Genomic DNA, 23,037 nt, shown 5'->3' with positions numbered 1-23,037 from the left:
ACACTTGTTCGCTGCTTTTCCTTCACTCTGCGGTCCAACTCATCCCAAATCATCTCAATTGGGGTGAGGTCAGGTGATTGGAGGCCAGGTCATCTGATGCAGCACTCCACTCTCCTTGGTCAAATAGCCCTTACACAGCCTGAAGGTGTGTTGGGTCATTGTCCTGTTGAAAAACAAATTATAGTCCCACTAAGCGCAACCCAGATGGGATGGAGTATCGCTGTAGAATTCTTGGCTCAAGCAAGTCTCTTCTTATTGGTGTTCTTTAGTAGTGGTTTATTTGCAGCATTTCTACCATGAAGGCCTGATTCACTCAGTCTCCTCTGAGCAGTTGATGTTGCGATGTGTCTGTTACTTGACCTCTGTGAAGCATTTATTTGGCCTGCAATTTCTGATGCTGGTAACTCTAATGAACTAATCCTTTGCTTCAGAGGTAACTCTGGGTCTTCCTTTCCTGTGGCAGTCCTCATGAGAGCCAGTTTCATTATAGCGCTTGGCGGTTTTTGCGACTGAACTCGAATAAACTTTTGTAATGGTGAGAGGTTAGCATGTCTTGGTGGTATGATATTTGTGGGTCTGTAACTTTCGCACTCATTGTTCATGATTAATTAACTCAGAATTATCGTGGTAGCATCCACATTAATGTAGACGTTTTTAGAAACATTCTATTATTAGACTCAAATTATAATACATTTACCATTCATTTCTACTGGGCACAAAATACACAACCAAAACAAACAGCAAATGCATCCACCAAGAATGTACAGTCACAAGATTAATGTAGTCATTGCAGTGCTAGGAATATGTGAACAAATACTTAACTTGTTTATACTTTAATACACATGTGAATTTGTCCCAATACTTTTGGTCCCCTAAAAATCGGTTCACACGATATGGATGAAAATACCCTCAAATTAAAGTGGAGTCTGCACTTTAACTTCACAGTCCTTGTATCATTTCAAATCCAAAGTGCTGGAGTACAGAGTCAGAACAACAACAATGTGTCACTGTCCAAATACTTTGAGCTCACATTCACACAGTTTATTAGGTACACCCATCTGGTACCGGGGTCGGACCCCCCTTTGCGTCCAGAACAGCTACAGATATGCTGTAATGTTCAAACATTGCTCAATAGGTATCAAGGGACCTAACGTGTGCCAGGAAAACATTCCCCACACGTTGACACCACGCAGGATAAGGCCATGGACTCAAGCCGCTTACTCCACTTCCTGACTTTTCCATTAGCATGACGCAACAGGAACCCGGAATTCGTCAGACCAGGCAATGTTTTTCCCACTCCTCAATTGTTCAGTGTTGGTGATAGCGTGCCCACTGGAGCCTCTTCTTGTTTTTAACTGATAGGAGTGGAACCTCGTGTGGTTGTCTGCTGCAACAGCCCATCGTTGACAAGGACAAACAAGTTATGCGTTCCAAGATGCTGTTCTGCACACCACTGTTGTACTGCGGGTTATTTGCCTGTGTGGCCCACCTGTTAGCTTGCATGATTCTTGCCACTCTCCATCGACCTCTCTCATCAACAAGCCCACAGGACTGGATGTTTTTTGTTTGTTACACCATTCCCGGTAAACCGTAGACGCCTGTGCATGAAAAGACCAGGAGGCCAGCCATTTCTGTGATACTGAAACTAGTGCACCGGGCACCGACAATCATACCACACTCAAAGTTCCTTAAGTCACTCGTTTTGCACACGCGAACGTTCAATCGAACAGTAACTGAATGCCTGATTTATATAGCAAGCCACAGCCACTTATGATCTGTAGGAGCAAACAATTTGTGTAAACTGGCCACTGAGTGTATATCAATGAAGAGCTAATGTAACCGTGATTGACCACACACTGCAGCACAGTAGGTGGCGGCATGTACCTTAAACGTTTGTTTGCGGACCGCCACCATAGAAGAAGAACAAACAAAAAGACAAAGGTGAGTCCACCCCAAACGCTGCATGTCATGGTGACACTCATCTGTCTACTCTTGATCAATGAGAGAATATTTGAAATAGACAAGAGGACACATTGTTGTATTAGCTACTTAATGGAGAGATTAAAATCTCGATTTTAAAAAAAAATCTATATTTTATTAACAGAACATTTTCTAAATTAAAAAAACGAACCACCTGCAACTGGACATACGCATTTCAGAAGATACGTGTTTGGCCAAATCGAGAATGAAGACACTATCGCCAAGTTAATATGGTTGGTCGAAAATACTCAGCGCTACGCCAAACAGTACCTATCCTGCCCTAATGGAGCGTCACATTAGCCCGCGTCACAATCTGCTAGCTAGGCTGGCTGCCAGGTAGGCAGCTAAAAGCTCACGCTAACAACGGGGGATATCTACAGTAGCTTTATAAATAATCCCGGATACAGTAAAAAAAAAAAAAAAAAAATCTGCACCAGGCTAGATAGCAAATAAAACATAACGAACGTTAGCTAGTTACACTGGCACGCATGGATTCGAACAGTAACATTACTGATGCCCTCATAACATCAGTACTAGTACTGTAAACGAGATACTGTAACGTTATTACCTGGCTAACAAAACAAACAGATGCACGCACTTGACACCTGAAATGTGGAAAACAACCACCTGGTAACAAGTAGGTCTAAACACGAGGCTAGTTCTACAGATGAACGTTGAATAGATCACGCTCGCCAGCAAACGTTACCTTCTTTTACTCCAGGCAGTTTGTTTTGATCGATGGGAAACTCAGCCATGTTGTCAGCGACGTGTCAAAGCCGTTCCCGTTGAATTATGCTTCCGCGATGTGCCGAAGGTTACCAGAGCAGAGTCTGACCGTCTGTTGTCATAAAAACCATTGGTGATTCCGGTACTAACATTACGGGTGTCCCTTTGATTCTTGTCGGCACTGTGGCTAGCCAGTCAGATTTGGTGAGCGAGCCTCCCGTCTTCCTCCGTTCTGCAGCTGTGGGTTTGATTAGCGAGCTAGCTAGCTGAGGGAAGGAAGAAATGAAAAGAGTCCAGCTACGGATAGCAGGCGGGCCAAATCATTCACGGTTAAATATGTAAGGGATGAAAGAGTATAGAGGAGATATTGCGTTCGCTCAACGTACACACACACAATTACACAAGCATAACCACTATTACATCCCTGGCTGTATATCAGGAGTAAAAGTCATGCGGTACGGTACGGGCAAAACGTAAGCCTATCACAATTATTACAACATGCCCCAAAAAACGATAGGTTATAACCACCATTATTTAACGTTGCTGCATGAAAAATGTGCCAATTGACAGGAAACCGGGTGGCATATGCTCAAAATTGTTATGGTTTGAAGGGAACAATTACATTTGGTCAAGTCTGATAATTGAATGTATTTCTTTTAACCTTTATTTAACTAGGCAAACGTTTTAAAAACGCATTCTTATTTACAATCAAGGCCTGCTCATTGTGGGATGGGGGCTGGGATTCAAAATAAAAGTATAGGACAAGACAGACACCACAACACTACATAACGATAGACCTAAGACGACAACATACCATGGCAGCAACGCATGACAACACAGCAACGGTAGCAACACAACATGACAACATGGTAGAAACACAACAAGGCAGCAGCACAACATGGTAGCAGCACAAAACATGGTACAAACATTATTGGGCCCAGACAACAGCACAAAGGGCAAGAAGGTAGAGACAACAATATATCACGTGAAGCAGCCACAACTGTCAGTAAGAGTGTCCATAATTGAGTATTTGAATGAAGAGATCGAGATAGAACTGTCCAGTTTAAGTGTTTCCTTGCAGCTCGTTCCAGTCGCTAGCTGCAGCGAACTGAAAAGAGAAGCAACCCGGGGATGTGTGTGCTTTGGGGACCTTTGACAGAATGTGACTGGCAGAACGGGTGTTGTATGTGGAGGATGAGGGCTGCTGTAGGTGTTGTATGTGGAGGATGAGGGCTGCTGTAGGTATCTCATATAGTGGAAGTGAGGCCTAAGAGGGTTTTATAAATAAGCATCAACCAGTTGGTCTTGCGACAGGAATACAGAGATGACCAGTTTACAGAGAAGCTCCAGACAAGGGAGGATGAGTGGCCCAGACCGATGCGTGCGTGGACAACAATTTAGACTACAAGTGTAGGCCTAATAACAATCGCATAATGTTATTGTTCGTGGGGTTGCCTGTTTCGCATGTTATTTTCGCATTAATACGTGTCTCACATCAGTTTGCAAACAATGTAAAAAATACAAATCATTGAGTTAATAAAGCTGCATACAAATATGGTCTCTTTTTTTGTTGTTGCTTAGGACAGCTTTATGTAGGTCCTAACAGTTTGTGGGCACCGTTTGTCACCGTTATAGTGCAATTAATGTATTGTTTAGTGTTGTGTAGTGGCTTTGCTGGAATGCATATAAAAACTTTTTTTAGGAGTTTGCCCCACCAAGATTTACATACTAAAATTGCCACTGCGTAGGAAACTTGTCAATAAGACTAGGGGAAGATAAGCTTTCCCTAAAGTAAATTATATTACACTGAACAAAAATATAAAAGTAACGTCTAAAGTGTTGGTCCCATGTTTCATGAGCTGAAATAAAAGATCCCAGAAATGTTGCAAAAAGCTTATTTCTCTAAAATGTTTGTTTACATCCCTGTTAGTGAGCATTTCTCCTTTGCCAAGATAATCCATCCACCTGAAAGATGTGGCACATCAAGAAGCTGATTCAACTATAATCATTACACAGGTGTGCCTTGTGCTGGGGACGATAAAAGGTCACTCAAAAATGTGCAGTTTTGTCACATAACACAATGCCACAGATGTCTCAAGTTTTTAGGGTGCGTGCAATTGGAAATCTGACTGCAGGAGCGTGTGCTGTACCTTTTTTTCTCCACACATAGTGTTGTGTGTTCCTTCCAAACAACTCAACTGTAGTTTATCTGTTCACGGAATATTTTGCCAGTAGTGCTGTGGAACATCCAGGTGCACTTTTTTCAAACTTCAGACGTGCAGCAATGTTTTTTTTGGACAGCAGTGGCTTCTTCTGTGGTGTCCCCCCATGAACACCATTCTTGTTTACTGCTTTACGTATCGTAGAGTCGTCAACAGAGATAGCATGTTCCAGAGATTTCTGTATGTCGTTAGCTGACACTCTAGGATTCTTCTTAACCTTACTGAGCATTCTGCACTGTGCTCTTGCAGTCATCTTTGCAGGACGGCCACTCCTAGGGAGAGTAGCAACAGTGCTGAACTTTCTCCATTTATAGACATTTTGTCTTACCATGGACTGATGAACATCAAGGCTTTTAGAGATACTTTTGTAACCCTTTCCAGCTTAATGCAAGTCAACAATTCTTAATCTTAGGTCTTCTGAGATCTCTTTTGTTCGAGGCATGGTTCACATCAGGCAATGCTACTTGTGAATAGCAAACCCAAAATATATAGGGCAAAGGCAGCTCTAACCAACATCTCCAAACTCGTCTCATTGATTGGACTCCAGGTTAGCTGACTCCTGACTCCCAGCGTCGTCCGGGTTTGGCCGGGGTAGGCTGTCATTGTAAATAAGAATTAGTTGACTTTCCTAGTTAAATAAAGGTTCAAATAAAAAAAATATTTAAAAAATACAATAATTTGTGTTTTGTTAGTTTTAGCACTCTGTTTGTCTATTGTTGTGACTTAGATAAAGATCAGACCAAATTTGATGACTAATTTATGCAGAAATCTGGGTAATTCCAAAGTGTTCAGTTACTTTTTCTTACCACTGTATCTGTATTCCCAATCATGTGAAATCATCATATATGAATATACAGTGCCTTGCGAAAGTATTCGGCCCCCTTGAACTTTGCGACCTTTTGCCACATTTCAGGCTTCAAACATAAAGATATAAAACTGTATTTTCTTGTGAAGAATCAACAAGTGGGACACAATCATGAAGTGGAACGACATTTATTGGATATTTCAAACTTTTTTAACAAATCAAAAACTGAAAAATTGGGCGTGCAAAATTATTCAGCCCCTTTACTTTCAGTGCAACAAACTCTCCAGACGTTCAGTGAGGATCTCTGAATGATCCAATGTTGACCTAAATGACTAATGATGATAAATACAATCCACCTGTGTGTAATCAAGTCTCCGTATAAATGCACCTGCACTGTGATAGTCTCAGAGGTCCGTTAAAAGCGCAGAGAGCATCATGAAAAACAAGGAACACACCAGGCAGGTCCGAGATACTGTTGTGAAGAAGTTTAAAGCCGGATTTGGATACAAAAAGATTTCCCAAGCTTTAAACATCCCAAGGAGCACTGTGCAAGCGATAATATTGAAATGGAAGGAGTATCAGACCACTGCAAATCTACCAAGACCTGGCCGTCCCTCTAAACTTTCAGCTCATACAAGGAGAAGACTGATCAGAGATGCAGCCAAGAGGCCCATGATCACTCCGGATGAACTGCAGAGATCTACAGCTGAGGTGGGAGACTCTGTCCATAGGACAACAATCAGTCGTATATTGCACAAATCTGGCCTTTATGGAAGAGTGGCAAGAAGAAAGCCATTTCTTAAAGATATCCATAAAAAGTGTAGTTTAAAGTTTGCCACAAGCCACCTGGGAGACACACCAAACATGTGGAAGAAGGTGCTCTGGTCAGATGAAACCAAAATTGAACTTTTTGGCAACAATGCAAAACGTTATGTTTGGCGTAAAAGCAACACAGCTGAACACACCATCCCCACTGTCAAACATGGTGGTGGCAGCATCATGGTTTGGGCCTGCTTTTCTTCAGCAGGGACAGGGAAGATGGTTAAAATTGATGGGAAGATGGATGGAGCCAAATACAGGACCATTCTGGAAGAAAACCTGATGGAGTCTGCAAAAGACCTGAGACTGGGACGGAGATTTGTCTTCCAACAAGACAATGATCCAAAACATAAAGCAAAATCTACAATGGAATGGTTCAAAAATAAACATATCCAGGTGTTAGAATGGCCAAGTCAAAGTCCAGACCTGAATCCAATCGAGAATCTGTGGAAAGAACTGAAAACTGCTGTTCACAAATGCTCTCCATCCAACCTCACTGAGCTCGAGCTGTTTTGCAAGGAGGAATGGGAAAAAATGTCAGTCGCTCGATGTGCAAAACTGATAGAGACATACCCCAAGCGACTTACAGCTGTAATCGCAGCAAAAGGTGGCGCTACAAAGTATTAACTTAAGGGGGCTGAATAATTTTGCACACCCAATTTTTCAGTTTTTGAATTGTTAAAAAAGTTTGAAATATCCAATAAATGTCATTCCACTTCATGATTGTGTCCCACTTGTTGTTGATTCTTCACAAAAAAATACAGTTTTATATCTTTATGTTTGAAGCCTGAAATGTGGCAAAAGGTCGCAAAGTTCAAGGGGGCCGAATACTTTCGCAAGGCACTGTATCATCATATATTCATTTCAATTGAATGATTCCGTAATATGAACTGTAACTCAGTAAATTATTTTAAATTGTTGCATGTTGTGTTTATATTAAGTGTACATTACTTACATTATTATGAAGAGGCAGCCGCAGAGATGAACAGCGCATGGGTTCTGAAAGTAGGCCATTTCGAGGCCTATAATTCATTTAAACAAGTCTTCATTTTAATTTGACTTCAGGCTACTAACATCAATAGGGCTTTGTGTTGGAGCCTATTGATACCTATTCAAGAAATAAGAGATAGGCCTACCTGTTTGACAGACTCAATTATATTCTACTATCCATAGATTTTGTCAGCCAATTCCTTCAGTCACCATGCACTCCTTAAATATCTCAGTGTCTGTAAAGGGCTTGTTGTGCTAGGTTAAAACTAGCGCTTGAATTGAGAGGGTATGTGAGGGATTTGTGGCTTTTGTTATAGAAAATGGCTAAAAGCATTGGCCTACCCCTTGTTAGCTTAAGATTTAGATTTTTTTATGGACCTGATCATATAAAGTAATCTAAAATTATGCTTTATTCCGCAATGGTAGGAACAAGCTGTAAAATGCCGGGGAAAACGTGACTCTGATGCATATGGGATATCTTTGGTTTGTCTTTATGACATTCAGAGGCAGCGCTACAACCTTCCATAGCCAAGGAGACAAACAACTTTGCTTGGGAACTAATGTGTGATTCTGTCACTATCAATTGACGTTCAACATTTGTTTGTAAAATGTTACCCCCTTTTTCTCCCCAATTTCGATCTTGTCTCATCGCTGCAACTCCCCAACAGGCACGGGAGGCGAAGGTCGAGTCATACGTCCTCCGAAACATGACCCACCGAACCGCGCTTCTTACCACCCGCCCACTTAACCCGGAAGCCAGCCGCACCACTGTGTCGGAGGAAACGCCATTCAACTTGACGACGGAGGTCAGCCTGCAGGCGCACGGCCCACCACAAGGAGTCACTAGAGTGCGATGAGCCAAGGAAAGCCCCCCGGCCAAACCCTCCCCTAACCCGGACGATGCCGAGCCCACTGTGCGCCGCCCTATGGGACTTCCAACCACGGCCGGTTGTGATACAGCCCGGGATCAAACCCAGGTCTGTAGTGATGCCTCTAACCTTAGATCGCTGCGCCACTCGGGAGGCCTACGTTCAACATTTCAACAGGCTATTAAACAACATACTGTACTAACTCTTAATCAGTCAGGAGCAAGCCAGGTAGCTTAAGAAAGAACAAAAATAAGGGCCTCCCGGTTGGCGCAGTGGTTAATAGCTGTGCCACCAGAGACTCTGGGTTCGCGCCCAGGCTCTGTCGGAACCGGCCACGTGAGCTACAGTATGCATGCCTAGTTTGCTAATTTTGATTACGTTCCTTAAATTCCTATGCCTTAATCACAGTCAACACAAATATACTTTGAAACCAACAATATCATGGAATAGAATAAATTAGAAGATTATAGTTTCCCAAAGGAAAAAAAAGTGACATGCATTTAGGCCTAACTGATGATATGAGGCTGCTGTGTTAAAAAAAACAAAAGTTTTTTTCTCAAATTCATTGATGATCAGATACTTCAGTTGTAACTGGTTCTGTTGCGCTCAATTTTTACAGTTGATAGACAACTTTAGGCCTGTTCCAAACTTAGACAATCCTCTTTTTTTAACAAAAGAATATAGATCAAAACATCTCGGGAGCTGCAACACTTTGCTCCAGCACGCACTCATTCATTGTCATCCTCCACTGTGGTATTACAAAATATTCTGCTCGTCTCCAGTAATGTAAAATTACACACATTACATAAATTAAATGAGTTTATAAAATCTATCTTTTTTTTTTCAGACCACAAATAAAATGATAGATTCATGCAGTGCTTTTATTATTACGGAGATCTTTCCACACCTACCCTTGTCTGCGGTGGTCTGCGAATCCACAACCTTTTGCCATGTAATGCTTACATAGTGAAGAACAGTTTGTAAAACTGCACATCTAAGAATCTGGTCTGTCCTCAGAGTGAGAGTAAAATGTTAGGCATGTTCTCTGCTATCCACTTTGTTTTAATTATTATTTTGGATAGAGGAGAAGGTCAAGTTTTTTTTTTCAAGCGTTCAGGGAGGATCTGGTAAAACATATTTTACTTTCAGAGAGGTACGATTTTCTCAAGGTATCCCTCATTATAAAAAACGTCCAGTCCCTTCGTCTTTGTCATTACATGATCTGTTTCACCTGTCTTTGTGCTTGTCTCCACCCCCCTTGAGGTGTCGCCCACCTTCCCCATTATCCCCAGTGTACTTGTAATCAAATTGTATTAGTCACATGCTCTGAATACAACAGGTGTAGACCTTACAGTGAAATGCTTACTTACGAGCCCCTAACCAACAATGCATTTTAAAAAAATATGAATAAGAAATAAAAGTAACAAGTAATTAAAGAACAGCAGTAAAATAACAATAGCGAGACTATATACAGGGGGGGTACCGATACAGGATCAATGTGCGTGGGCACCGGTTAGTTGAGGTAATATGTACATGTAGGTAGAGTTATTAAAGTGACTATGCATAGATGACAACAACATAGAGTAGCAGCAGAGTAAAAGAGGAAGAGGGTGTTCAGCAGTCTTATGGCTTGGGGGTAGAAGCTGTTTAGAAGCCTCTTGGACCTAGACCTGGTGCTCCGGTACCACTTGCCATGCGGTAGCATAGAGAACAGTCTATGACTAGGGTGGCTGACAAAGACTGAAGAGTCTTTGACACTTTTTCCAATGACACTGCCTGGTATAGAGTTCCTGGATGGCAGGGAGCTTGGCCCCAGTGATGTACTGGGCCGTTCTCACTACCTTCTGTAGTGCCTTGCAGTCGGAGGCCGAGCAGTTGCCATACCAGGCAGTGATGCAACCAGTCAGGATGCTCTCAATGGTGCAGCTGTAGATCCTTTAGAGGATCTGAGAACCCATGCCAAACCTTTTCAGTCTCTTGAGGGGGAATAGGTTTTGTCGTGCCCTCTTCACAACTGTCTTGGTGTGCTTGGACCATGTTAGTTTGTTGGTGATGTGGACACCAAGGAACTTGAAGCTCTCAACCTGCTCCACTGCAGCTCCGTCGATGAGAATGGCGTGCTCTATCCTTTTTTTCCCGAGGTCCACAATCCTCTCCTTTATCTTGATCATGTTAAGGAGAGGTTGTTGTCCTGGCACCACACAGCCAGGTCTCTGACCTCCTCCCTATAAGCTGTCTTGTCGTTGTCGGTGATCAGGTCTACCACCGTTGTGTCATCGGCAAACTTAATGATGGTGTTGGAGTCGTGCCTGGCCGTGCAGTCATGAGTGAACAGGGAGTACAGGAGGGGGCTGAGCATGCACCCCTGAGAGGCCCCTGTGTTGAGGATCAGCGTGGCAGATGTGTTGTTACCTACCCTTACCACCTGAGGGTCAGCCCGTCAGGAAGTCCGAGATCCAGTTGCAAAGGGAGGTGTTTAGTCCTAGGGTCCTTAGCTTATTGATGAGCTTTGAGGGCACTATGGTTTTGAACGCTGAGCTGTAGTCAATGAATAGCATTCTCACATAGGTGTTCCTTTTGTCCAGGTGGGAAAGGGCACTGTGGAGTGCAATAGAGATTGCATCATCTGTGGATCTACTGGGGCGGGCATGCAAATTGGAGTGGGTCTAGGGTTTCTGGAGTAATGGTGTTGTTGTGAGCCATGACCAGCCTTTCAAAGCACTTCATGGCTACAGACGTGAGTGCTACGGGTCTGTAGTCATTTAGGCAGGTTACCTTAGTGTTCTTGGACACGGGGACTATGGGGTCTGCTTAAAACTTGTTGGTCAGCTTACAGACTCGGACAGGGAGAGGTTGAAAGTGTCAGTGAAGACATTTGCCAGTTGGTCAGCGCATGCTCGCAGTACACATCCTGGTAATCCGTCTGGCCCTGCGGCCTTGTGAATTTACCTCGAAGCGAGCATAGAAGTAGTTTAGCTCGTCTGGCATGCTTGTGTCACTTGGCAGCTCTCGGCTGTGCTTCCCCTTGTAGTCTGTAATAGTTTGCAAGCCCTGCCACATCCGATGAGCGTCAGAGACGGTGTAGTACGATTCGATCTTAGTCCTGTATTTAAGCTTTGCCTGTTTGATGGTTCGTTGGAGGGCATTTCGAGATTTCTTATAAGCTTCCGGGTTAGAGTCCCGCTCCTTGAAAGCGGCAGCTCTAGCCTTTAGCTCAGTGTGGATGTTGCCTGTAATCCATGGCTTCTGGTTGGGGTATGTACGTAAAGGCAGTGGTGGGCTGTCAGGGCCAGCAAGGCCTTCTCTGCTGGCCTAAACATCATCAGAATATAATTTTAAAATATATATATTTTCCCACAAATATGTATTAAAAGAGTTATAGACTTCATTTCATAGCTTTCCTCTTGGTTGCACTGCTTCCAGCCCCAGGTTGAGATTTGGAGGGCTGGTCTTTTTGTTTGATCTTTTATCCAATCATATTCAGCCATCATGTGTTGCCAGGGGTCTAAAATCTGCCCTCAGGCCTTCAGAATCAACAGTGCGGGCGCTTGTAGCTTAAAGTGAATGGAAATGAAAATTTAGTGTCAACCAATCAGCTTTAGAGTTTTCTATTGTACGCCTGCTGGCTGGCTCCAGTGTTACACAGGAGCCAGCTAGCAGGCGTAGTGCGTGCTCGTCTTTTGATTGGATTACCAATATTGAGAGGCAGGTCCTATATGGGCAGGTCTATGCAGAACCTCAGAACTAGGAAACTGAATTTGATAAATTAATTAATTTGCGTACTACTAAGCAGTTTTTTCAACCCACAATGGCGGAAGGAGGAGAAGATATCGATTTGGTCGAGGATATAATTATAACGGCAATCTCAAGACAAACTTTTCAAGAAAAGTTAGACATCGTCAGGAGAGGTTGCCCGACGCCGACGCTACAAAGCCTGTCACAGGCGGGAAAGGGGTCCGTTCGCCACTTTCAAAGTTCCAACTACGAGCGCTATCAATGGCTCACAGGCTCCGAGAAGCACTGCAAACTGTACTGCTGGGAATCCCTATTATTTGCAAGTGATCGATTTGGTGTTTGGAGCCACACTGGCTTTGCAAACTTGAGTTGTCTAACCAAGGCAGCAACGAGATACCAAAGTACGTCTGGGCACTTACAAGCAATGGTGCTTTTGAAAACTTTTGGGGACACCGAGTGGATCTACAGCTCAACGAACAAGCGCGCAGGGCAACGGGAGCTGCACAATGAAAAGGTATTGTACTCTTCCCCTGCAATTCTCTGAATTAAAATGTAAATTTTAAGGTGACGCAACACCTGGTTATACTGCGTTTCTGTCTAAATGTAGTGTCTAGAGCCATGGCATCATAATGATGGTAATAAGAGGTGGATTAATTCGGGTGGGACTGTGTATGACCTCACTGAAGGCCCAGGCCCCAGGCCCACGGCACGCCACTGCATAAAGGTCACTGTGGGGACAATGTCATCGATGCACTTATTGATGAAGCCAATGACTGATGTGGTGTACTCCTCAATGCCATCGGAGGAATCCTGGAACATATTCCAGTCAGTGCTAGCAAAACAGTCCTGTAGCTTAGCATCTGCTTCATCTGACCACTTTTTTTTATTGATTTATACCTGTGTTCTTATACACTTATACCTGTGTTCTCTGTTTGTCTGATGCCAGTTCGTTTTGTTTCATCAAGCCTACCAGTGTTTCTTCTCGTGCTCCTGTCTGTCTCTAGTTCCTGTTTTCTAGCTTTCCCGGTTTTGACCATTCTGCCTGCCCTGACCCTAAGCCTAACCTTCGTTCTGTACCTTGCCATACCATCCTGGATTACTGACCTCTGCCTGCCCTGACCCTGCCTGACGTCCTGTAGCTTTCGGACTCTGCTCTGGACTACTGACCTCTGCCTGCCCTTTACCTGTCGTTTGCCTGCCCCCCTCTTTGAGGAATACACTTTTGATACTTGATACAAAACTGTCTGCATCTGGGTCTTCCCCTGAGCCTTGACAGTCTTAACATATTGATGTTGGTTGTTCCTCCTAAAAAAATCCCAAGAAAGAGGATTTCTACACCCACCATCTCAGATGGTTCTGAAATCGTTTCTGCTGTTAGAAACAGATAAGATTAGCATTCCTACAACATTTTTTTCAGAAATATAATTGACTCTCTGAGAATTTAAGCTAATTGATGCCACCCATATGCTGCTGCTACTCTGTTTGTTATGTATCCTGATTGTCTAGTCACTTTTACCCCTACCTACATGTTGTAACGGCTTTCTTCGGGTGAAGTAGAGGCGGACCAAAACGCAGCGTGGTGATGATTAATGTTTGTTTAATAAAGGAAAACTATACATGAATAAACTACAAAACAATGAAATGTGAAAACCCAAAACAGCCCTATCTGGTGCAAAACACAGAGACAGGAACAATCACCCACAAACACACAGTGAAACCCAGGCTACCTAAGTATGATTCTCAATCAGAGACAACTAATGACACCTGCCTCTGATTGAGAACCATACTAGGCCGAAACATAGAAATACCCAAATCATAGAAAAACAAACAGACTGCCCACCCAACTCACACCCTGACCATACTAAATAAATACAAAACAAAGGAAATAAAGGTCAGAACGTGACAGTACCCCCCCCCCCCCCCCCCCCCCCCCCCCCCCAAAGGTGCGGACTCCGGCCGCAAAACCTTGACCTATAGGGGAAGGTCTGGGTGGGCGTCTGTACGCGGTGGCGGCTCTGGCGCGGGACGCGGACCCCACTTCACCATTGTCTTAGTCCACCTCATCCAACTATAACATTTTCCGTCAAGATAGAACTGCCAAAGGGGGAGGAGTTGCAGTTTACTGCAGAGATAGCCTGCAAAGTAATGTCATACTTTCCAGGTCCATACCCAAACAGTTCGAACTACTTATTTTGAAAATTACTCTCTCCAGAAATAAGTCTCTCACTGTTGCCGCCTGCTACCGACCCCCCTCAGCTCCCAGCTGTGCCCTGGACACCATTTGTGAATTGATCGCCCCCCATCTAGCTTCAGAGTTTGTCCTGTTAGGTGACCTAAACTGGGATATGCTTAACACCTCGGCAGTCCTACAATCTAAGCTAGATGCCCTCAATCTCACACAAATCATCAAGGAACCCACCAGGTACAACCTTAAATCTTTAAACAAGGGCACCCTCATAGACGTCATCCTGACCAACTGGCCCTCCAAATACACCTCCGCTGTCTTCAACCAGGATCTCAGCGATCACTGCCTCATTGCCTGTATCCGCTACGGAGCCGCGGTCAAACGACCACCCCTCATCACTGTCAAACGCTCCCTAAAACACTTCTGTGAGCAGGCCTTTCTAATCGACCTGGCCCGGGTATCCTGGAAGGACATTGACCTCATCCCGTCAGTTGAGGATGCCTGGTCATTCTTTAAAAGTAACTTCCTCACCATTTTAGATAAGCATGCTCCGTTCAAAAAATGCAGAACTAAGAACAGATACAGCCCTTGGTTCACTCCAGACCTGACTGCCCTCGACCAGCACAAAAATATCCTGTGGCGGACTGCAATAGCATCGAATAGTCCCCGCGATATGCAACTGTTCAGGGAAGTCAGGAACCAATACACGCAGTCAGTCAGGAAAGCTAAGGCCAGCTTCTTCAGGCAGAAGTTTGCATCCTGTAGCTCCAACTCCAAAAAGTTCTGGGACACTGTGAAGTCCATGGAGAACAAGAGCACCTCCTCCCAGCTGCCCACTGCACTGAGGCTAAGTAACACGGTCACCACCGATAAATCCATGATAATCGAAAACTTCAACAAGCATTTCTCAACAGCTGGCCATGCCTTCCGCCTGGCTACTCCAACCTCAGCCAACAGCTCCCCCCCCCCCCCCCCCCCCCGCAGCTACTCGCCCAAGCCTCTCCAGGTTCTCCTTTACCCAAATCCAGATAGCAGATGTTCTGAAAGAGCTGCAAAACCTGGACCCGTACAAATCAGCTGGGCTTGACAATCTGGACCCTCTATTTCTGAAACTATCCGCCGCCATTGTCGCAACCCCTATTACCAGCCTGTTCAACCTCTCTTTCATATCGTCTGAGATCCCCAAGGATTGGAAAGCTGCCACAGTCATCCCCCTCTTCAAAGGGGGAGACACCCTGGACCCAAACTGTTACAGACCTATATCCATCCTGCCCTGCCTATCTAAGGTCTTCGAAAGCCAAGTCAAAAAACAGGTCACTGACCATCTCGAATCCCACCGTACCTTGTCCGCTGTGCAATCTGGTTTCCGAGCCGGTCACGGGTGCACCTCAGCCACACTCAAGGCACTAAACGATATCATAACCGCCATCGATAAAAGACAGTACTGTGCAGCCGTCTTCATCGACCTTGCCAAGGCTTTCGACTCTGTCAATCACCATATTCTTATCGGCAGACTCAGTAGCCTCGGTTTTTCGGATGACTGCCTTGCCTGGTTCACCAATTACTTTGCAGACAGAGTTCAGTGTGTCAAATCGGAGGGCATGCTGTCCGGTCCTCTGGCAGTCTCTATGGGGGTACCACAGGGTTCAATCCTCGGGCCGACTCTTTTCTCTGTATATATCAATGATGTTGCTCTTGCTGCGGGCGATTCCCTGATCCACCTCTACGCAGACGACACCATTCTATATACTTCCGGCCCGTCCTTGGACACTGTGCTATCTAACCTCCAAACGAGCTTCAATGCCATACAACACTCCTTCCGTGGCCTCCAACTGCTCTTAAACGCTAGTAAAACCAAATGCATGCTTTTCAACCGTTCGCTGCCTGCACCCGCACGCCTGACCAGCATCGCCACCCTGGATGGTTCCGACCTTGAATATGTGGACATCTATAAGTACCTAGGTGTCTGGCTAGACTGCAAACTCTCCTTCCAGACTCATATCAAACATCTCCAATCGAAAATCAAATCAAGAATCGGCTTTCTATTCCGCAACAAAGCCTCCTTCACTCACGCCGCCAAGCTTACCCTAGTAAAACTGACTATCCTACCGATCCTCGACTTTGGCGATGTCATCTACAAAATTGCTTCCAACACTCTACTCAGCAAACTGGATGCAGTTTATCACAGTGCCATCCGTTTTGTCACTAAAGCACCTTATACCACCCACCACTGCAACTTGTATGCTCTAGTCGGCTGGCCCTCGCTACATATTCATCGCCAGACCCACTGGCTCCAGGTCATCTACAAGTCCATGCTAGGTAAAGCTCCGCCTTATCACAGTTCACTGGTCACGATGGCAACACCCATCCGTAGCACGCGCTCCAGCAGGTGTATCTGATCAGTGGATCATCCCTAAAGCCAACACCTATTTGGCCGCCTTTCGTTCCAGTTCTCTGCTGCCTGTGACTGGAACGAATTGCAAAAATCGCTGAAGTTGGAGACTTTTATCTCCCTCACCAACTTCAAACATCTGCTATCTGAGCAGTTAACCGATCGCTGCAGCTGTACATAGTCTATCGGTAAATAGCCCACCCATTTTTACCTACCTCATCCCCATACTGTTTTTATTTATTTACTTTTCTGCTCTTTTGCACACCAATATCTCTACCTGTACATGACCATCTGATCATTTATCACTCCAGTGTTATTAACCTGCAAAATTGTAATTATTCGCCTACCTCCTCATGCCTTTTGCACACAATGTATATAGACTCCCCCTTTTTTTTCTACTGTGTTATTGACTTGTTAATTGTTTACTTACTCCATGTGTAATTTTGTGTTGTCTGTTCACACTGCTATGCTTTATCTTGGCCAGGTCGCAGTTGCAAATGAGAACTTGTTCTCAACTAGCCTACCTGGTTAAATAAAGGTGAAATATTTTTTTTTTTTTAAATTGTCCGCCTCCGTGGCTCTCTAACCATGGCAACCCCTCTCAATGACCCCACTGGACAGAGGGGCAGCTCGGGACAGAGGGGCGGCTGCTCGGGACAGAGGGGCGGCTGCTCGGGACAGAGGGGCGGCTGCTCGGGACAGAGGGGCGGCTGCTCGGGACAGAGGGGCGGCTGCTCGGGACAGAGGGGCTCTGGCGCCTCTGGGCTGAGGGGCTCTGGCGCCTCTGGGCTGAGGGGCTCTGGAGCCTCTGGGCTGAGGGGCGGCCCTGGCTGACTGGCGGCACTGGCGGCCCCTGGCTGACTGGCGGCACTGGCGGCCCCTGGCTGACTGGCGGCACTGGCGGCCCCTGGCTGACTGGCGGCACTGGCGGCCCCTGGCTGACTGGCGGCTCCTGGCAGACTGGCGGAACTGGCGGCTCCTGGCAGATTGACGGCACTTGCGGCTCCTGGCAGACGGGCGGCACTGGCGGCCCCTAGCAGACGGGCGGCTCTGGCGGCGCTGGGCAGACGGGCGGCTCTGGCGGCGCTGCGCAGACGGGCGGCTCAGGCGGCGCTGGGCAGACGGGCGGCTCAGGCGGCGCTGGGCAGACGGGCGGCTCAGGCGGCGCTGGGCAGACGGGCGGCTCAGGCGGCGCTGGGCAGACGGGCGGCTCAGGCGGCGCTGGGCAGACGGGCGGCTCAGGCGGCGCTGGGCAGACGGGCGGCTCAGGCGGCGCTGGGCAGACGGGCGGCTCAGGCGGCGCTGGGCAGACGGGCGGCTCAGGCGGCGCTGGGCAGACGGGCGGCTCAGATGGCGCTGGGCAGACGGGAGGCTCAGATGGCGCTGGGCAGACGGGAAGCTCCGGCAACACTGGAGAGGAAGGCTCTGGCAGCGCTGGACTGACTAGCTCTGGCGCCTCTGGAATGAGGGGTTCTGGCGCCTCTGGAATGAGGGGCGGGAGCTGTTAGCGCCGAACAGGCGGGAGACTCCGGCTGCGCTGGAGAGGAGGAAGGCTCTAGCAGCGCCGGAGAGGCGGGAGACTCCGCCAGCGCTGGAGAGGAGGAAGGCTCCGGTAGCGCTGGAGAGGCGGGAGCCCCTGTAAGGATGAGCCGGAGAGACAGCCTGGTGCGGGGGGCTGCCACCGGAGGGCTGGTGCGTGGAGGTGGTGACGGATAGACCGGACCGTGCAGGCGCACTGGGGCTCTTGAGGACCGAGCCTGCCCAACCCTACCTGGTTGCATGCTCCCGGTCGCCCTGCCAGTGCGGCGAGGTGGAATAGCCCGCACTGGGCTATGCAGGCGAACCGGGGACACAATGCGCAAGGCTGGTGCCATGTAAGCCGGCCCAAGGAGACGCACTGGAGACCAGCTGCGTAGAGCCGGCTTCATGGCACTTGGCTCAATGCTCACTCTAGCCCGGCCGATACGTGGAGCTGGAATGTACCAAACCGGGCTATGCACCCGCACTGAGGACACCGTGCGCTTCACAGCATAACACGGTGCCTGTCAGGTCTCTCTAGCCCCCCGGTAAGCACAGGAAGTTGGCGCAGGTCTCCTACCTTGCTTCACCACACTTCCTGTGTCCCCCCCCCCCAAGACATTTTTGGGGCTGACTCTCGGGCTTCCTTCCGCGCCGCCGTGCTTGTCTCTCCAACTCCATTCTCCTATACCCCTCTTCGCACTGCTCCAGCGAATCCCAGGCGGGCTCCGGCACTCTCCCTGGGTCGACCGCCCACCTGTCTATTTCCTCCCAAGTAGTATAGTCCATACTCTTGCCGTTCAAAACGTCCTCCCATGTCCATTCCTCTTTTCGCTGCTGTTGCTGTTGCCCGTTACCACGCCGCTTGGTCCTGTTGTGGTGGGTGATTCTGTAACGGCTTTCTTCGGGTGAAGTAGAGGCGGACCAAAACGCAGCGTGGTGATGATTCATGTTTGTTTAATAAAGGAAAACTATACATGAATAAACTACAAAACAATGAAATGTGAAAACCCAAAACAGCCCTATCTGGAGCAAAACACAGAGACAGGAACAATCACCCACAAACACACAGTGAAACCCAGGCTACCTAAGTATGATTCTCAATCAGAGACAACTAATGACACCTGCCTCTGATTGAGAACCATACTAGGCCGAAACATAGAAATACCCAAATCATAGAAAAACAAACATAGACTGCCCACCCAACTCACGCCCTGACCATACTAAATAAATACAAAACAAAGGAAATAAAGGTCAGAACGTGACACATGTACATATTACCTCAACTACCTCGTACCCTTGCACATTGACTCAGTACCGGTACTCTTGTATATAGTCTCGTTATTGTTATTTTATTAATCAATCATTTCTTTTTTTTCTTTGCTAATCTTTTCTTCCTTTTAACTCTGCATTCTTGGGAAAGGGAGGTCAAGTCTACGGTAAAGTTCACACGTGGCAAGTTCAAAAATGGATTGCCAAATTACTTCTTATCACAATAGAAGGAAACAAATGATTCCCTACAGACGCTCTACTTCAACGATATCAGATATGGCTTTCATCAGAGCAATCTGTCAGGACATAACACAATCTGCTTTGACAGTTGACACTATTATAGAACTTCATTTTATTGAATGATTCCAAAAGTACATCATACATCAGCCAGAGGTACAGACAGTGTCTAGGAACGTTTTGCCCTGCAATGTGAGTCATGCCTGGAGATCCATCAAGTTATTGACTATATTTTCCACAAGAGGACCAGACTGTTTCACAAGATGCAATATATCCCTGATGTTACAAGGTTAATTCACTGTGACTCACTCAACCAGGTTCTCTAAATCCTCAAGCCCCGAGATCCGTATTATAAGGATATGTGATGTTTATTTGGGATGAGATGCACAACTAGATGTCAATAACTTCCTCAGAGGAAGACAAAGGTGTCAATGAAAACAGCACTCAAGAAGCTTTATGGCAGAAACAGGCCAATCAAAATGGGTGCCAGGCACTTCATTTAACTAAAACTGCCGTACATAAACACAGCAGCCATACTGACAGAGTTGTGAGCCGTGATTTCTGGCTACAACAGCCGGGGTCATGTGGTTTGACCTCGGTGATGGATGTTCAATCAGCCCCACATTGGTGCCGATGCTCAGACCTGGAGCCAAGATGGAAGAGCTCATCTCTGGGCATGGTGCACTTTATAGGGACAGAATCAATTCACTTCTCCCTGTCCAAGATTCTCCCGCTATTATTCTTAAGGAAGTAATTCATGTAAAAGAAAAGGACTGAAAGTGCCAAGAACATCCCGTAAATAACAGGTGATAGACGACTTTCTCACTCTGCTGGCTTTGTATCTGTCGTGTTGATGAAGGGCCGCTGGCCGTGGATCCAGATCGTCATATTTCTGTCAGCCACTACATGGCCCCTCTTGCAAAGGACGGTGGTCCATTGACGAAAGCCATGGTGACTACCTATTGATTGAGTGCACTGGGGGGGGGCCCTCCTCCCACATCTGACAGGATAAAAGTATAGCTGGGATGGACCAAAGGCAGTGGATTTGCTGGGGCAGGTTGAGAACGAGTTGACACTACGGTAAGCACTTCTTTGGGACAGTTGCTTCGCTGACATGGACAGTTTTGTCTCTGTGAACTACTGGCTGGGACTGCTAGCTTTTCTGCTTCTACAAGGGGTAGTCAGTGTGGAGGGAAGAAGCATCTTCAACCCTGGTGAGTCTGCTGGTTTGGTGAATGAATGTGTGCTAGCTGCTGGCCTATTTGAGGCATAGACGACCTGAAGATGTAGGCGGTCTGAGGACGCTGGTTGCAACTAATGGGTTAATTCCCAGCTGTTTTGCATGCATTGTCAGTTGTTATAATGTGAGCATGCAAAAGCATACAGATAATTATTTTGTTGGTGTTCTACGGCGGGGTCATTTAGTGTTTGCTTGGCAATTCAATTGTGTTCGTCTAACAATACTGTTAATAATGCACTGTGAATGTGGCTCAGTTTAAAGGGGATATTGTGTAATTATATTTTTTCCCCACATATTCAGGAAACCATGTATATCCCCAAAGAGGAGACACAGACGCCCAGAATAAGATTCTAGCGTTGTTGCTACATAGAAGCTTAGAACCTATTGAAAGAAATGACGCTTTAGGTAAGGTTTTTACAGTATATCACACACACACACACTAATACAGTTTTTGTCAATGTAAAAAATACAAGGATGTGTATATATAATATTACATGAACTGTTTCTCAGGTTTGCCGTTTGTGCCAACACATTTCTTTCTCCTCTGCAGGTTTAGAGTTTGCCAACAAGCTAGCGGAGCTGAAGGAGGTAGGTCATTCAAGTGTTTTGTACACACGGGAGTGCAACAGTTTAAGCACTTGGTGCACTTGGTGTCATACATTTCATTCAGCTGAGAAGACGGCAATGCTTTTAAGCAGGGTTTATGAGATGAACGGTTAAACATAGTTCTCCTTGAGCGAGACACTGTGTACATTCTGTGGAAAATTCCCCCTGGGATTTAGCCTTTACATCGAGCAGATCTGCCTATTGTCTGACGGAGTTCAAATGAGAGCTCTAGCAGCATAATCTCTCCTGGCCTTGGATAGTGATGACCTTACCTGAGAGCAGGCACCTCCCGTAAAGACCGACACAGGGTTCCTTTGGCCGTCCGTAACCACTGTGTTCTCTACCTTTACAGATAGAGGCTTTGAAGGAGGACTTGGAGCTGGAAAGGGAGCTCTCCTCAAACACACTAGCGGAGGACAAGTCCATACTGCGGAAAAGGGTTGAGCGTACGTTTCTTATCGCCGACTGTCGGCGACGGCACTGATTTTTCCACAGTCCTAACACATTTCATTTCCTACAGTGGTCTTCATTTTACAAACAAAATGATTATTCCTCCTTGAAATCGTGCAAGAGACTGAACAGTGTTTTCTCTGTGTCCACAGCCTGTTTCTGGAAGTATTGTGTATGACAGTACTTCCAGGAGCGCAGTACTGTACGTGCAGTACTGTCCTACATAGAGAGGAGCCTCTGAGTCCCGCTGCATTGCCCTAATGCTCCAAAGACTCAACACGCTCACAGGCAACAACACAACTCACCCATTACCAAGTGTTTGAATGTTGTAGCGTAACTAATATGCTAATACTATAATGTACTCATCACTGTGCTGTAACCTCTGTGCTGATGTCGCAATATTGGGCGTCTACAGGTGTTTATAATAGGTTCAATGACGGTTGGGTCTAAATCAAGGTGGGCATAAGTGACATTTTATTTGTGTTGTTTTGCATAATTACCTTGTAGTGCATAATTACCTCAAACGACCGAAATGACTTGATCGCCAGTTCGGGACTGGATGTAACGTTTCAGATGCTTCTCTACAGGACTCCAACTTTTGAGATGACAAGGAGTTATCAGCATTTCTCTAAGAATGGAAAGTATTGTTGTCACAGCCTAACATCGTCTGCTGACAAAGGACTTGGTCCATGTTTCCACACCCAGAGTAACTGTCCTCTTCTCAACATGTTGACTTTGTCTTCCTCTAGTGGTAAATGGGTGCAGTGACGCAATTCATGTACTTTCCATTGTCAAATATTAGTATTGCTTTGATGAAATATCAGTATTGCTTTGATGAAATATCAGTATTGCTTTGATGAATGTGTTACCGTTTCCTTCATTTAATAAACTATATATTATCATGCTAGCTTGTGTCTCGGCTACCAGTGATTATGTCACTCCAGGAATAGAGAAATAAATGGTTAGATCAACCCCTGAGTTGTAAGTCACT

The 23,037-nt window shown here is 46.0% G+C and overlaps 2 protein-coding genes across 3 annotated transcripts in view; one reads left to right on the top strand and one right to left on the bottom strand.

The window, feature by feature from the left end:
• Nucleotides 1-3,041, bottom strand: part of LOC110524032 (RNA-binding protein 25) — a 34,789-nt gene extending 31,748 nt beyond the window's left edge. The window contains exon 1 of one of the 2 annotated variants that reach the window (XM_036977828.1): nt 2,687-3,041. In XM_036977828.1, coding sequence (XP_036833723.1) covers nt 2,687-2,735 — 49 coding nt within the window. In that variant the 5' untranslated portion in view covers nt 2,736-3,041. The remainder of the gene's footprint in view (nt 1-2,686) is intronic. The other variant, XM_036977829.1, reaches the window with a different exon arrangement.
• A 16,501-nt stretch (nt 3,042-19,542) lies between these two features.
• On the top strand, nt 19,543-22,953 carry LOC110524031 (urotensin-2B). The gene is made up of 5 exons (XM_021603324.2): nt 19,543-20,964; nt 21,291-21,395; nt 21,541-21,578; nt 21,949-22,042; nt 22,199-22,953. Exons 1-5 carry the CDS (start codon nt 20,865-20,867, stop codon nt 22,222-22,224), a joined length of 363 nt encoding a protein of 120 aa, XP_021458999.1. The 5' UTR covers nt 19,543-20,864; the 3' UTR covers nt 22,225-22,953.
• The last annotated feature ends 84 nt before the right edge of the window (nt 22,954-23,037 follow it).

This window comes from Oncorhynchus mykiss, chromosome 5 (genome assembly GCF_013265735.2).
Source record: "Oncorhynchus mykiss isolate Arlee chromosome 5, USDA_OmykA_1.1, whole genome shotgun sequence".
Lineage (NCBI taxonomy): Eukaryota > Metazoa > Chordata > Actinopteri > Salmoniformes > Salmonidae > Oncorhynchus > Oncorhynchus mykiss.
This window is presented reverse-complemented; position numbering and strand designations above follow the sequence as displayed.

Bases quoted from the DNA above. Each gene is read 5' to 3' on its own strand.
- LOC110524031 (XM_021603324.2), top strand. From the start codon at position 20,865: ATGGACAGTTTTGTCTCTGTGAACTACTGGCTGGGACTGCTAGCTTTT. The intron at 21,396-21,540 runs GTAAGGTTTTTA...TCTCCTCTGCAG, and splicing joins TGAAAGAAATGACGCTTTAG to GTTTAGAGTTTGCCAACAAG. The intron at 22,043-22,198 runs GTACGTTTCTTA...CTGTGTCCACAG, and splicing joins ACTGCGGAAAAGGGTTGAGC to CCTGTTTCTGGAAGTATTGT.